Genomic DNA, 16,434 nt, shown 5'->3' with positions numbered 1-16,434 from the left:
CATATCCAGTGTATCTTTTACTGAATAAATTCTTAAAGTAGTCACCTACTTCGAACTGAAAGTGCTGGTATGATTGAAGTACTCCACCAAAGCAAAAAGAAGCAAAATGAAATTTTATCAGGACAGTAGTTTATATTCCAACAATCGGACAGCACACAACTGAGTTCAAAGGTGGTAAAGTAGGAAAGGCAAGTGTTGAACTCATTATAGACATCCAGCGAAAAAACAGACTTGTTGATCTTGCTTATCTTGGCTAGTATGGAGCAAGACACGGCTCTCAGGAGGAGCATGGACAAGTGGCATCGTTCGATGGATTCTGAGAAAAAACTGACATGATGTCACTTACGACTTCTGTTTCAGTGATGCCACAAATCGCTACCTACCAATAATAAAGCTGAATTATTGTAAACTACATGCTCAGGAATGTTCCTGTTCGCAATTCACTGCTCTTATCTGCATCTCCCTCTTCCCATACGGAGTTGAACACTTTCAAAATTTCATTCTTGAAATTTGTTACCATTGATTTATACTGAAAAAATCTACGCATGGTTAGTAAGCCATAACTATGCAACCTGATTTCTGCCCCCCCTCCCCAATTTTTTTTTCAGGTGATCAAAAATCAGCTCACTATTGCAGTTCCCTTTTCCTGCCGATGCTAAGAGTAATTCTGAGTTGGAGGATGCTCACTTAAAGCCACACAACATACTTTTCTGCAGTATGCATACATCCAGATTTGATGGCAAAGGAAGGAAAAAGCCCATTCAGTGCAGGGAGAGATGCTATAAAGCTGGTTTCTGCTCTTTGTTTTACTTACAATTTGTCAAACAAAACACGAGCTTTTTAATATCACTGTTAAAAGTGACTACAATTTACTGCTGTCCATATTCTTAAAGGTGTTTAGTTCTCTCCTTCTTGAAAAACATCCTCCCTATTTGGACTTGCACCTCAGTCAGGCTAATCATGTGAAGGTGAAAGTTCTTGCAACAGCTCTGTTAGGAGAATAACCCCTCCCTGCCATTTCCTTCATCCCTTTGGACTTGAGGTGGCTGATGAAAGGCTTTGCCATGCTAAATCCTCGTAAGTTCAGCATATGTAAGACAGCTCGGGACTGAGCAGAGGGAATCTCTAAAGGGAGGAACAGAAAAGCCAGGAAAAGAAGAAACAGGGACGAATGCATCTTGCAGAGTCATGGCAGAAGAGAAAAGTTTGCATCTTTCCTATTCTTTGAGAGTTGTTTTTTTTTTTTATTATTCTGCATATCAAATTGAATCTCATGATGGGAATGGCAGGCTTCTCAGGGCCACCAAAATTATTACTTTAGTGTTTGTCTTTCAAATACAAAATACACCATAAGAAGTTATTCGACTTTTGGACTGGAAAACTCACGATGAGACTCTCCCTCTATAAGAGCTCCCTGTTTTCTTTTACCAGACCTGATATTCCATGCTCTCCAGGCATCCTGAAAGAACGACTCATGTTTATCCTCTCATCTGCTTTCTAAGTGGGAAGACTGGAGGAGCTGAAATCCTTCAGGGGCAGAAATTTAACTGGGTTTGCCTAAGTAATTTGATCACCTTCAGTGTTTTCAGCAACACACAGAAGTCAGCACTGGGACTCCAACGCTCTGGGAAAAGGCAACATGAGTTTGCTTCTGAAACAAGAAATGAGATCTTCTTGGGCAAAAATTCCAGCACCTGAAGAGCACTTTTTGCATCGTTTATTGCTCTGGGATGGAAACCTTAGAAAAAATAAAAACTACTGAAAAACTTTAGTGTGAAACTGCCAAAGGGCCAGAAGGCTGGTGGCACACAGATGCTGCTGGTACTACTGCTGCTGATTAACATACAAGGCAGAAATTCCCTGGTGAAACAAAGTGCTATGACGAAGTGCTAAAAAGGCAAAGAGCTCTAGAAAGAGGAAGAATGAGACTTCTGAAGTGGAAGATTGATGGCTCTTGAATAGAACTGAGGGACAGTAACGTCTCATATTCCTTTGCTCCCAAACATCTGGCTTTGTGAAGATGCAAACAACGCCAGCTTTCCACAAGAGCACTGGTGTTTGTGATGCTAAATGCTCTGGGGGTAAGGACTGCCAGGCAAGGCAGAAAGGGAGAGAAGGAAATAAAGCCTGGCAGAAAAAGTAGCAGGCTTAGGTTCACCTCACGTGCATGTTTACATTTTAAGATACATTGCTTTGGAAATACCCCAAATTTTTTCAAAAGTGGCCTTAAAATTAGGAAGGCCAAATGGCAAGAAGAGTCAAAGAGGGTATATATCATCTCCAAGAATACAAACAATTAAGAGGCTCCAGCTGAGCTTCCAAAATCCCTCCCCCCTCCCCACCTGCAAAAACCACCCAACAGCGTGCTGAGTGTTGCCAAAAAGGGCAGTCCCACCCTGCCCTCTCTCAGCAATATATTCTTGGCACATCCCTCCTACTGGCACCATGCACATGTGGCCAGCTTGACCCATGAAGCAATCTGGATGAAAACCAACCTGGATGGAGCAGGGGCAAGGGAAAAAAAGAACTAAAAGAGCGCTGCCTTCTTGCACAATAATCTTCCTCATTAAACATCTAGCTTGGCTGCATAAATACTGGGGTACGTGCACGACCTGGGAGAGAAACGCACGTCTTGGGGACAGTGCGGACTCAGGGTAGAGCTGAAACAGATCACAGATACACCAGAAAGACATGCATGGGTGTGGGAAGTCGTCCTCAGTGAACGGATTGTACGTTCCCCCTCTGCCTGGGTGAGCAGTTAGCAGGATCTAGGAAAATGCCACCCACAGCTGTGCAGACCCACTGGAGCAGAAATCATCGTGGTCTGCTCACAGATAGCAGCTGAGTACTTCAAATGCGCTAAATATACATCTAAGTCACTTGAAGACCCTGTCCTTCTCATATACAGCACAGCATCTTACAAGCCTTTTACCTGAACTATATCAAAGCTTTGGTGTAAATCCGAACAACTACGAGGTCAATATGAAAGAACACTAATAAATAAGAGTCACTTTGGGCTGTATAGGTTAAAAGATCAGCCAAAGCAACATTTTCTCTTGTTTATTGCATGCTGGGTTACTAGCCAGTGGAATGTAAAGACCTCAGTGTATCAGTGTTGCTATCATTTCTCTCTGTCTGTCAAAAATGCCTGTGAAATTCCTCTCTGGAATGGCCCTCCAGCAGGTCAACAAGCTGTTCTGACAGCATCCCAGTCCTGGTGCTCAAAGCCCGGTCCAGCCAGGGCTCACACTCCTGTGCGCTGAACCACTGGGGACAGGGCAGCTGCCTTTGTTCTTGATCCATCTCCTACAGCCAGCATACAAATATCTGACAGGTTAGAAAAGAAGCAATCTAAAACCAGTCAGTACGTGAAGCCAATTTTGATGGTACAGAAAAATCTTGTTTATTTTAAACGGCTGTTAATGTGCTAACCACCTTCCATTCAAGTCTTCTAAGGATGAGGCAGGGGATAACAGGTTTGTTTGGTGGATAACTCAATTGCTCTCTATGCAGATAGGAAATTAGTCATGCAAAAGCATTTGCACTTCCGTATGAATATTCGTTTTAAAGTTAACTGCGATGTTAGAACAGCTTAGGCCAATAGTCAAAACCCTAAATAGCAAAGTTTTTTTAAAAAAATATACCCAAAGAAAGCTAAATGCATATTTTTCCATTTTAAGCACATGTAAAAATCACAAGAAAAGTTCTGACTTTCAAGTATCAAAGAAATAAAAATGCACAAGTTCTCAAGCCTCCTGTTTCTACAGCTAATTGCTTTAGAGCAAGAGTACTTCCTTTTTGTGGCTTTGTTGCAAACCCCTGGAACTAAAGAGCACCAGAATAATGACCTCAGCTGGGGTTAGTGAGGTGAACTGCAGCTCAAAGTATTCTCAGGAACACTTTTCTGAACACTAAGTATCTGTTTTTAAAAAAAAAAAAGGAAGGAAACACAAAGAGGAGAAAAAAAAAATCTCAAATCACTTTCCTAGTATCCAGATATAATGAGGAATGACTTTGGTTTCTTCTGACAAGTAACCCTAAAAAAAACAAACCAAAAAACCCACCAATCAAGCTCCACCTCTATGAAAATAATACCATGTCACATGTGCCCTCTCCACACAAAATTGGAAGAAAATGGAAGTAACTGATTTCAAACTTCTTTTTCCTTTTCTTCAAAGGAAAGTAAAAAAACGCTGACATTTTAAGTGGCATGTGAAAACAACAAGGGGAAGAAATTAGGATGCATCTGACACAGCATATGTTAGGTTACAAGTAAATATAAAATAAGCTTGACTTCATAATGAAGAAGAAATGTGCAAACAACATATGAATGTAAGACCCAAGAAAGGCAAAGCCCATGGCAAGCATTCACTTCAGTTTTGACCAAGGAGAAGTCTTGGCCAAGAAGAGGCGAGTTTTCTGAAGACAAGCGGCCATACTTACTCTGTGCTTCACAGTCCACGCAGTGGGAATTGCCTCTGATATTCCTTATGGACTGAAGGGCCATGGCCTCGTTCTGACTCGTCAGGCGGGACTGCATAAAGAAATGCATAAGTAACAAATGAGAACCAAATCAAATTACACAACACAACTGTCAGCTCAACAAACGGCAAAACCCAAAGCTTAGACCAAGGCTGAATGAACGTGATAAGAAGCCTCAAGTCTCTGATTTGCCTCTCAAGAGAGGGTGATCCTTCGGCATCTCCAAAAACTGCAAGTCCACGCCTGCTGAGCAGGGACTCCTCTTTCCTCATATGTTTCCTGACAGCTTGGGATTTCTCCCAGGGCTCTCTCCACCTTGTGCAGAAGGTCCCAGCACTTTTGAGGTCTCCAGCCTGGCTTCTAACAAGTGGGGAGACCGCACAGAGGAAAATCGAGTTTGAGAAAGAACACTGCTATTCACAAGAAGAGTAGTCATAATGTAGGTTTGCTTCTTGAGATAAATTGGATAAGAATATTATTTTATAAAATCAATTTCTTTTATTGATGTGCATGCTTCTGCTAACGAAGACTAAGGTATGGTTTGCAAAAGCAGCTGAAACCTTTTTATCATCAAAAGGTCAGACTTAATCAGATGGCTCCCATTTAAATTCCCTCCATGGTGACCCGCCAATGACCTCTACTTGGACCCGGAGAGACTGTCACGATGTACAAGTAGTTCAGCCCTGCCTAATCAACCTGTCTTGTGGACTCCCTGAGAAGAGAACTGTTATCTGTAGTAAGTGATGAGCTCTGTATTCAATTGATTTAAGGAGGATGAGGACCAGGTTGCAAGTATGGCCCTGTGGAGATATGTCCTCCTGCTCTTTCAGTGGGACACCTACTAAACCTGTCCAACCAACGGCACTTTGCTATTCTGGGTAGTTCTTCCAGTATGTTTTGACACCTCAGTAACACCTCACAGAAAAAAAACCTTTCTGAGCCACTTACCAGCAACTCTCTATCCTCTTTTGTATTAATATTTTTATATAGGTTTTAGTGTACAAATGTCTTCTTTTGTGCTCCCTTAACATACACATCAGAATGTGTAAATCCAGGAAAGGCAAGAAAACATGTAAGTAATGATACTTCTCTTATTTCAGAAATATCTATTGGAAACAAATAATTTTTTTAACAAAATGGGAAGTGAATTATATTATGATGATGGTAATTACTGGTGTTCGATCTACTCATGTGGACCTGGGCAATGAAAGCAGGCGTTCATTTCGAAATGTGAGTCTCTTCCTTGCAATACAAAATCATTAAAGACAACTGTTAGGTGGCTAATGTTAAAGGATGCACAGGTTTGAACTATTATTGCCCACTTCTCTTTCTTTCCGACTCAGCACCTTGCTTTCCAGTTGTAGAAATTGCAGACACAGAGACTCAACAAGCAGAAGTTCTCCTGTCCTTCCACAACTGAGCAACGGCTGAAGAAGTCTCAGATTTCAGATATTTATTTTGACAGGAACTGAAAATAAATTACTTCTGTCATCACCACTCTAAGAGTGCAGGTTTAAAATTCAAAGTTCTTGATTTTGCTTTTGTCTTAATGATCACCTACCCGTTACTTATTTTTGGCATTACTGTGTGTAGCATACCTTGTTCTTGCTGCTCTCACAGGACTGTAAACTGGCCAAGATCTGACTCTCTATGGCTTGTACCCACGCATCTCTTTCTTCATATGTGGTAGCTTCGAAGTGCCACGTCTGGCCAGTGAGAGAGACAATGATGAACTCAAAGTTTTCTTCTTGTTCTGAAAAAAACCCCAACAATAGGAAGGAAAGATTAAGTTTTTGATAGCCAGACCCAAACAATCTTGGTTGATGATCACTTCTGCAACGTAACAAGCGGGTCTGGACACTTGAGGTTTCAGGCTAGATATATACAACTACTGTGCAGTTGCCCAACGCATCAGAAAATAGCTTGTGGATTTGCTGCTTTTTCTTTCCAAATGTTACGCAGATAAACCTCTGTTTTGGGTAAATATTCAGTTCCTGTGTGAATTTCAGAGTTTGGTATCAAATCTATACCCTTCTTGAAAACAAAGTGGATAACAAGCATCATTTAGATTTAAACCTGAGGTGCTAAGAGCTACATAATGTAAAAATCAAAATGTGTCACAAAGTAACTTATAATATGAATGGACTATAAAGAGCTGACAATACAGAAGATGTGACAATTTACACTCATCCTTCAAGCAGTTTTTTACATGCATAGATATATTAAAAGCGGATGTGTGCATCTTGTCTACAGCTTAAATACACTGGGTTATAATACAGGATTAAAATCAATTCAACCTATTCAACATTCACGTTCAGCACAGGAGATGAGAAAATGATCTGAGAAGCCAGCAGAAAGGGTCAGTGAAATATCCTTAGGGCTACTAGAGTATCAGGACAAGTATTCAGGCCAGAGGAACGCAGCATATGAAAACACCAGCAGAACTGAACTAAATGGACACAGGCTTCAACTACACATGGGACACCAAAGTCCAATTAAAAAAATCAAGGAAGCTGAAACAGAGTGAGTGGAATTGGGAAGGGCAGGCACGAAGCATGAAAGGAAAAGAATAACAGAGCACAAAGTTCTGGTGAACATCAGCCATAATGGGCTTTAGAAAGAGCATTTACATTCGCTTGCCCGCTAATGACTTATTATACATTCAGAGCCATGAAACTGCTGCATTACCTTGTCATCCATAAGCACGCAAAGATAAGTGACAAATCGAGTGCTAGCTATAAAGACAGTACTACTGCTCGCTGGCAGTCATTTTCTCAACCTGTGGGACAACTGGTTTTCTTTGATAAACTCCATGTTAGCAAGGCCAGTGCTTACACTGCTTTAATGATGCCTCAAAAAAATAGCAGGAGGTTACTTTGCACCTTGAGGTGAGAATAAACACGGAGGGGAAGGTTACTTCCAGGTGCATGAGCTGCATTAAGTAGCAGTCTTACTAAGAAAATACAATTAAAAAGAGTGTGGGTAAGTGGGAAAAGAAAGATAAGAGAAATGATGCACCTGTATGGCTATAAACACTTCTCACTTTTGTAACACTGTGTTAAAAATAAACAGGTAGAATCATTATCCAAAATACTATCATTAAATAATGGTAAAAAGCCGCATTTATCAATCAGAGCTTTTAAGAGTTTATGAGGGAGATGAAAAAGGAACTACTCGATAATAAAGGAAATTACGCTCAGTCCTGCACACTGCCTCGTCTAGGAGAGCGCAGTTGTTGTGCTCTACTTATGCAGAAGCGGTTTGGCACACGGTCAAAGGGGAGGACATGGGCCTTTGCAGCGCTATGCATGTGTTGATGAAAACAGGGAGCGATGGTGAAGGAAGAGAATATAAAAACCTGAGTCTTGCCTGAAGCAGCCCTCTGCAGCGTCCTGTTTAGGAAATTTAGCATTTTCAGGCTTTCTAGGGGATTTTGAGTGATAAAATTTTGTACTCCTCAAGTCTTACTGAAGGAAGGATTTCCAATGCTGGCCACTACATGTTCAGAAGAGCCTTCCATACAAATCACTCAGAGCGAGTGGTACCGAGACACGTGTACCGCTATGGCAGGGACCCCGCAGCAGGCAGTAACACAGAGGCCCTTTGCAGCCTCACTGTATTTTGTGCTGCTCATGCCCCTCTCCTTCAGCCTCTCCCTTCCCCACTCGCAGCTCTGCTCCAGGCTGCATCGGATTTTCCCTGCACCTCTCACCCCCAATGCCATGCTGTACCACCATAAACCAGAGGTTTGCTGTAAGTTAAAGGGGCTGCCTGCAAGAGAAAATAAGTACTTTTGCCACCTCTGAGTTAAAAACTCCCTGCATCTCCATTTTAAGCAGGGAGGATGCAAAAACATGGAAGAGGATGAGAAAGGAGACTTCATTCACACTGGCAGGGCTGATTTGTCAACACATAACTCCTCAACACGAATATACGGTAAATAACTAATACTCAAGAAGTATATATGGTGTATCTCTAGAGAGGTTCTCTGCTCTCCTGTAGCAGTTCATGCCACTGCCTAAGAACCAGGTGACTTCCCAGTATTGCACTTCCAGACCTTAAAAAAAGTGGATACAATCACACTGCAGCATCATTGAATCCTCCTATCTCCTACTTGCCAATAATTCCGATCTCATGCATGAAGCTGGTTTGTCCAAGTACGGCTTATGCGAAATAAGCTCTGCGGTTCAGACAGTGTGCCCTCCAAAACCGAGGTTGAAACATCGACCTTGCAGTGGTACCTCTGCAAACTCTGTTTTCCAGAAATGCTACACAAAGTTATTCCCCTGCTTACGGAAGACCTAGAGCAGAGGACACAAACCTCGCTCTTCAGCTGAGTGGACTGAAATTCAGGAAACATCTCCAGCCATTTCCCGTGGTCACTCTTTTATATAGCAAGTCTCCTTTTCCTAAAGGAGAAGCTCCTTTGCTTCAATCTCCTGTCCTTTTCTGCTGTGACACTGACAAAAGCAGTAAAGACCTTGCATAGCCTTTGTGGCTCGGGATTGCAAAGGCCACGTAACAAACTGCTGAGTCTGTCCTGGTACAGCCCCATCGCGCGTTATGAGGACTACACCGTGTTTTAAGGCTAAGTCGGAAGGACATTTTTCAGTTCGTCAGGAAATTAGCTGAAAACTTGGTCATCACTGATTAGACATCAGGAACAGGCAAGCTTTCACTCTCGTGATACCTGCTGAAGCTACTTCCTAAAAAGCTCAGATGAAAAGTTGAAGATGTGCTCAATAATGCATTTTCTGCCTAAATACACCTTTTTTTTTTTTAAGCGCAACTGTGAAATAAAACAGCAGTGCCTGCTCCACAACATCCACAGGGCAATGCCTACAAAAACCGAGTAGCAACTGGGTATGTCCTTAACCACGGCATACATGAACAGGAAAATCCAGGCAGTAGAACGAAATTGTTCAGTTTTACTCTTCAGCTAAATTATAGGTTGTGCTGTTTAAATCCCTGTGAGCCCAATCACAAAATTTTATTAAACAGTTTTCCATGTTTAACAGTTATTCATAGAAAGGTCCACTATAATAGTATTTTAGCACCATCAACCTGTCGAAATCAACCTGCCCAATTACTCCAAACTACATTAATAACACCGGATATTACACTAATTGTGTCCAGTTTCTATGCAGACGAGGTCCCGCGGGGCTAATTTTGCATCCTTAGGGGCAAGCAACTCAGCCATCAACCAGATTTCACTAGGAATCCCTTCTCATTACACTGGTCCAGGCTGTCAAACTTTTTTTTTTTTTAGAAAAAAGGTTAATGGGCCAATCACTCATCAATTATTTCCTGGAAGGCCAGCAGACAAAGGGTTAACAGGTGAAGAACTAGCTGGAACTGATTTCCATTTGGAAGTTATTATCAACAGGAGATGTCTACAGTTTTGTTGTTGTTTGCTTTTTTTTTTTTAAAAGTGGAAAGGGGTGGCTAGGGCGGGAAATGAGCTGCACCTTTAAGATGATGATGATATGGAACCTAAAGCACAAGAGATATTTTTATTTCAGTAGAAGTGGGAATGTGATAAGTGAATTTTAGGAAAATCACCACACCCTCATAACCACAATACCACTTCCAAGAAACTACCATACCATTGTTTATGCTGCATGTACTTTTTTTGCCATTATCTTTTCACAGCAAAGTTACTCCATTTAACCCAAGTTAACACTTATTTTGTTCTGCCAAAAGACAGACACTGCTATAGGCCACCCACTTATGGAAAACAAGATATAGTTTCTTCAAAGCAAGGGATTGTGCAAGGGAAAACAAACATTTAGGCATGGTCTCGCTGCATTCCCGAACCAATGCCTGTGTTTGTTGTACGTAACAGAAATCAGATTTAGAGAACTACACTGAAAATAACTACAGGATACAATTAGTCTGTAACTTGTTCCAGAGGACTCAATTAAGTCTACTAAAACGCAAGGAAAACACGTGTCCAGAGGCAGTTACGCCTCTTGGTAGCCCGTAAGAGCAGTTCTAAACGTGCACCTATCACCATTTCCACTTCCCACATCTTTTACTCTCAATATTAAGAACTCCATAAATAGCGACTGACACCTTGCACCAGTGGCGGGTAACCACAAACACAATTTGAAGTCAACAGAAGATGAGGGTCTCTTTCCACCAGGCACTCTACAGTCAGAAATTACACCCATCCCAAAAGATCGTTTTTAAGCAGAAAAAAACCATCCCAAACCTACTTTTCCATGGGTATAAAACAAAGACTTGTCAGGCTTAAGGCATTTTTAGTAGGCATACATGAATATTTCATCTGAATTAGAATTAAAACTGGATCTCCTGGCTTCCAAGCCAACCAGGCTCTTTCACTAGGTGCCAGATTGTGCATTTGCATCTTTGCCCAATATAGATGTCAGAGGATCCTGGTGCTGCTGCTAATTAATAGTAACTCACCGTGCACATCTGGTGGATGATGCCACTCATGCAGGAAACACTTTCCAACAAGAAGAAGTGCAGAACCAGAAGATTCTCAATGGCATATTTCAAACACCCGTGAAGCATCTTCAAGAATTGAGGTTACAGCTTGTAACCTAGTCAAGCCTGCCTCAAGTAACACTGAGACCTATTTAAACTCCCTTCTCATCAGCGCTCTCCTCCATCTCTCAAAAACCGCTTCTGCTCAAGCACCCCTCCTTAATAACCCTTCATCTTGTCAAAAGATGAATGAGAATGAAGAACTGCCAAGGTGCCCCAGTCACCAACATCAGATGTTTACAATACACGATTTGTTTACAACAAAGGCACATGTTATTTACGTACTATGGAATGTTAACTTTCACTACCTTTTGCCACTCAGTGTAAATCATCCCTGTAACTTGGAAGATAAGTGTGTTTATTAGCAGCCTCAATTAAAGAAATATTTGTGCCATGTCCCACTGGGCATGACTATGCTAATACTTCTCTCCCCTTTCCAAACCCAGTGTCTAAATCTAATTAGTTTTGAAAATCAACCCTATCAGGACAGTGTAGCTCTGCTGTCAGTTGCCCACAGCTCTTGATAAAGGTTGTGTTCCAGTGGAAGAATTTTGCAGCGGTACTGCTTTATATTGCTACCAGTGAGTGGCAAACTGATGACGAAAGGCTGGTTTCTAGCTCAAGGGACTAAGCCCCTACTGCCATAGGTACTTGCTGCTTCATCTGGGTGCCAAGACAACAGGGTTTGAAGAAATCCATGAAGTAATTTTTAAATTCAGTTCGTACAAGTGAGCCTACGCTTGCGTCAGGCATTTCCTAACACATCTCAGGCCTGGCTTTACTTTTTAAACTACATGTGTTTCAAAGCTGAAGAGCCTGCTCAGCTGAGCTTTGTTTGTGAAGCTGAGTCTGTTGGTCAGAGCTTATTTTAGGGGCTCCCCCTCCACCTCTCAGTAGTTGGCAAAAGCGGACTTTCTGCAATGGTACGGCATCAGGGTTTAAACAAAAGGTAGTTTGAGAGTTAATGAATACGCAGAACTTTTCCACAAGAGCCTGGCAACTCCCATGCAGCACTGTTTAACGGTATCATGTGTAATCATGAAGAGTGGAAAATGAGGATTTAATATCTTTCTGCCTGTTGAATAACAGCATGCAGAGCACAGCCATTTAATTTCATAACGATTCTCCTTTCCACTGTGCTGCTAAACCTGTTGATATATGAAAAATAGTTATGCATTTTAGTAGTGTAAGTGATTCTAGCTTGTCCTAAAACCAGAACAAGGTCTGCTTTAAGCATAACACACTGGTACTACCTACTTTACCCGCAGGTAAGGATGGCTTAAGCCTGGCCACCTGCTAGAAGGAGTAGATGAGACTTTTTCATCTGTTACTACCACCCTATAGAAAAAAACCCAACAACCCAAAATCTGAGAAGTAAGAATTTTAGGAAAACCCTAAAATTAAAGAAAGTAAAATTTCTTGCAATCCCACAAAACTGATGAAGGAACAGCAGAGGACAGAACTGTACAATGTTCCGCTTCTCTCTGTCCTCAGAAGTTAGAGTCCTTCATCCAGTCGCCTCTGTGAAAACACTGCCCTTCCCAACCGCTCTGTGAACAGGACAGGCCCATCAGAAATGCAATTATTCTGCGCTGCTCTCAGCTTTGCACGGCGCACTGCAACAGGTGACTCTGTGTAAGGACAAGAGAGGCACCACGCTGAGGATCAGCTGTGTACCTGCTTCTGCCAAACATCCCCGTTCAGTCCCCATGTGTTGCCTGATCCAGTTGAGAGGCGTCCCTGCCCATGACAGGGACGTTGGATTAAATGATCTCTAAGGTCCCTTCCAGCCTAGGCCAGTCTAGGATTCTGTGATCTACAACAAAACTGCAGCACTTGAGCTGCAGATTTCTCCATCTTAATTGGAGATCTTGCTTCCTGCAAGCATACAGAGCATTTAAACAAACAGAATCAGCATTAACCACGGTAAAAATTATCGGAGAGGCTGCTTTCTAGATCAAGCTTTCAAAAAACAGGACTGTACACGATGGAATTTCTTTTGGTCTGCAAAAAGGTGTAAGTGCAATTGAGCAAGCATTCACTAAAGATCACAGCAGATTTGTTATTCTGGACTGTCATTTTCTATCATCATTCTCTTTTTTGAAGGCATAATTATCTAAACATGCGGCTTTTAATACAATGCTCATTAACTCAACATTTGCATGTCTCACAATTCCAGCCTTCACACAAAGGCTTAAGGTACCAGCTCAAAGATGCAAAGCTACAGAAAATCCTTAACATCCAGGGTTTTTTTGGGTAATATTTAAAAAAAAAAAAAAAGATACATTTGTCTAATTTCAGAATTTTGTTTTGATGATCTGTCTCAAAACGCTTTGGACCGTGACCATCAGGAACGCATTCCCATATGTTTATCCAAGGTGCCTTGGATACTTAGTTTGATCAGTAAGGTAAAAGATTCCTCAAATTAGACAGGACCTAAACCCCCTCCCCCGCCAAAATCTTCATCTGTAAAACACAAGGGAATCCTTATACTTTTTTCTCCTGTTGCAGTTTAATAACAGGTAGATATAAAATCACAAGCTCCTCAAGCAGTACACCTGTAACAACAAACATGCCCGCACCCTGATTACAAGAAAAATCTGACTGGGAGATAGGCAAAACAGCAAATACACAGAAAATTGTAAATCATTAAAAAAGTATCTGGTTATTTTCCTGTTAAGTGGGAACTCCCTCCTTGCAACTTACTAATATCTGACAATCATTTTCTCTTATTTCATATCTCACACTTGATACCTGAAAAGATAAGGATCAAACCAGACACTTCTGAATGGTTGCTCTGAAAGGTAGTAATTTTACATTTACACTAAGAAATAAAACAAAATTATACTTAAAAAAAGCTTCCTTAACAAGCTGCAGTAAAATCACACTTTTGTTTCCAGCATACACTTTGTTTGGCAGCGAGAGCAGGGCAACCAGCAGCAATACAGCAGTAATTGTGCAAAAAAAGGACGGTGATATAAATCACCAAAGGTTAATGATCAGGATGTGAACAGAGGGACTTGTTTACAGAAATAGCATGCAATTTAAAATTTACAAGAGATTTAATGCCACTGCTTGGCAATCACTAAAATCAACAGCCCAGAAAACAGTGACATTAAGAAAAATATTACAGTTATAATCATTCCAAAATAAGTCAATTAGTGTTAGGGCATGCGCTTGCGATTACTTGACCCATTTGGTTCGCACTTAAGTGAAGAAGAAAAAAAATCCCCCTCCCTTATACCGAGATTACTGAGTTGTGACCTATTTTGCATTCCCTATTTCTTACACCGTCCCTCTGACATGCTGTTGGAGATGGTGGCGGAGGCTTTTTTTTCTTTTTTGCCCCTCTCCTTGCCTGGCTTCCAAGTAATTCTGACCTTTGACATTTGTAATAATAAAAAAAAAAGAAGAAAAAAAAGGAAGTTTATAATTGTGTTGTTCAAATGAAGGTGGAGGGGGGGAAAATATAAAATTCAATGTGCTATTATACAAAAGCCATGACGGCTGTCTTCAGTGGAAAAAAAGCAATGTAAGTCAATTTGTGAACTTTGGCACCAGGTGACCTTTAGAAATACAACAATATACAGAATTTACAAGCAAGAGTAGCACATGCAAATGACCCGGCACTGTCTCGCCTTTGGATTAGAGCTGCAAAGAGCATTATGGAGAAGGCTTGCACAAAACAAATTAAGACTGTTACTTAAATCTCACGGCACACTATTGTATTTGGCTACAGATCATTACACCTGATACTAACACTTTTAAAAACTGTAATAACTTGGGAAATATTACACTGAGTGCCCACATGTAGAAAGGGGAAAAAAAATATATATAAAAAAATAAATAAAAGAAGAAAATGGGTTCCTGAAGTAATTTAAACATCACCACTCCACGACTAGAGGGAAAGGTCAAAATTTAAGTAAGCTGAAAGGAACATGAATGGAAAAATAAAACGCACAAACAAAAAGATGAAAAGACCAACTGGAATGACTCTGCAAACACGAGATGAAAGCACGCATGCTTTGGGCAAATTTCATTTCCATGCCCGCACTGGGTAAGGGAGAGACATGAGGAGGACAATTTTCGGAAAAGTGGGTTTAAAAAAAAGCGGTAAGAGAGGAGGTGTTCATCTAAAACGGGTGGGTTTGTTACCTTCGGTGTTGGTGCTGCTGCTGCTGTATATATTTCGCAGGCTACCAACACGGTTTAGTTTCCAAGCTTTGCGTTTGGCTGCATCCAGAGAGCAGAAGGGGAAGAGAAAAAAAAAGAGAATAAAAATAAAGAAAAAGGAGGGAAAAAAAATAAATGAAAAAGGGGAGAAAAGAAACATCAAAATAGCATGTGAAGTAAAAATACAAGCACAAGCCTGTTAACACATGAAGAGCTACACACAGAAAACGCACACAGGACCATACAGCCTCGCCAACCCACAGACGATAGGAAAGCCTCTTACTGAGAGTGATTTTTTTAACTCTCTACAACATGATATGATTTGACAAGATTAAATGGATCTACTATTGGAATAGACAAAAACAGATCAGCAGAAGTACAAAAATGCAGGAATTATCTGTACAGAGCATATACGACTAGACAAAACAGCTACTGTAAAATGTGATTTAATTAATAACAAAACGCAGCCAGACAAGAGCTCCTTTCCTCCAAAAGCCTGTATTGATCACTTGGTGCCTGCAGTTCACCTTTAAATCACCTTTTTACATCATCGCCTTTAAAAGTCGAGGTGATGATGTAATGGCCTTAAACCCCCGTAACAGCAAAGCATGTTATTTGCAGCATTCAGCTTAGAGGCATTACTTAATGATTTTGAAGAGTGTCAAGTAGACATTGATGCAACTGATGTTTGTAGTCCTCCCTTTCTCCCTCAGGCATATTGCTGCAAAATCAAAGTGTTTATTTGGAAAGTAAAAAAAAAAAAAGAAAAATATTCTTTATACAAGAGGCAACACCCTCGCTTTATTAGAATTTCCCCAAACTTTGAGTTCCCAGCTGCCATTTTACAATTAGCAGAAAATACAGTTCAAAAGCACTCCATTCCCGTGCTCATTAGGAGAGACCACATTTTCACCTTCTTTAAAATCGACACGTTTTGCCTTCAAGAGGGAATTCACAGCGTGAGAAGTAGGTACAATCAACAACATGTGTAGCCTGAATTTCATCAGACAGGAACCACGTGAAACATCTGAGCACACCCAGACACCACTGGCACCTAACAGCCACCGAAACAACAGCAATGCCCCCTCTTCTTCACCCATGGACATCCCCACGTCTGAGGAGGGAACTGACTACTACCTCAGTATCTCCGTACGCTTTCCAGCCACCACATTAGCTGACCTAGTCAAGAAAATGATGCAGCACCGCCTGGCACACAACTGTCTTGTAAAATCTGGTTTATAGGAACAAGGAAGAGATCACTGGGGTCAG

The 16,434-nt window shown here is 41.1% G+C and overlaps 1 protein-coding gene across 1 annotated transcript in view; it reads right to left on the bottom strand.

Moving 5' to 3' along the window:
* LOC104278268 (arf-GAP with GTPase, ANK repeat and PH domain-containing protein 1) overlaps positions 1-16,434 on the bottom strand; it is a gene marked incomplete at its 5' end in the record, with an annotated part of 136,882 nt that overhangs the window by 39,239 nt on the left and 81,209 nt on the right. Inside the window, 2 exons of the mRNA XM_009875557.1 lie at positions 4,444-4,534; positions 6,081-6,235. Of these exons, the coding sequence (XP_009873859.1) occupies positions 4,444-4,534; positions 6,081-6,235 (246 nt within the window). The remainder of the gene's footprint in view (positions 1-4,443; positions 4,535-6,080; positions 6,236-16,434) is intronic.

The sequence above is a fragment of the Apaloderma vittatum genome, unplaced genomic scaffold, assembly GCF_000703405.1.
Source record: "Apaloderma vittatum isolate BGI_N311 unplaced genomic scaffold, ASM70340v1 scaffold190, whole genome shotgun sequence".
Classification (NCBI taxonomy): domain Eukaryota; kingdom Metazoa; phylum Chordata; class Aves; order Trogoniformes; family Trogonidae; genus Apaloderma; species Apaloderma vittatum.
Note: the sequence above shows the minus strand (reverse complement) of the source record. Positions and strands in the feature narration are given on the sequence as shown.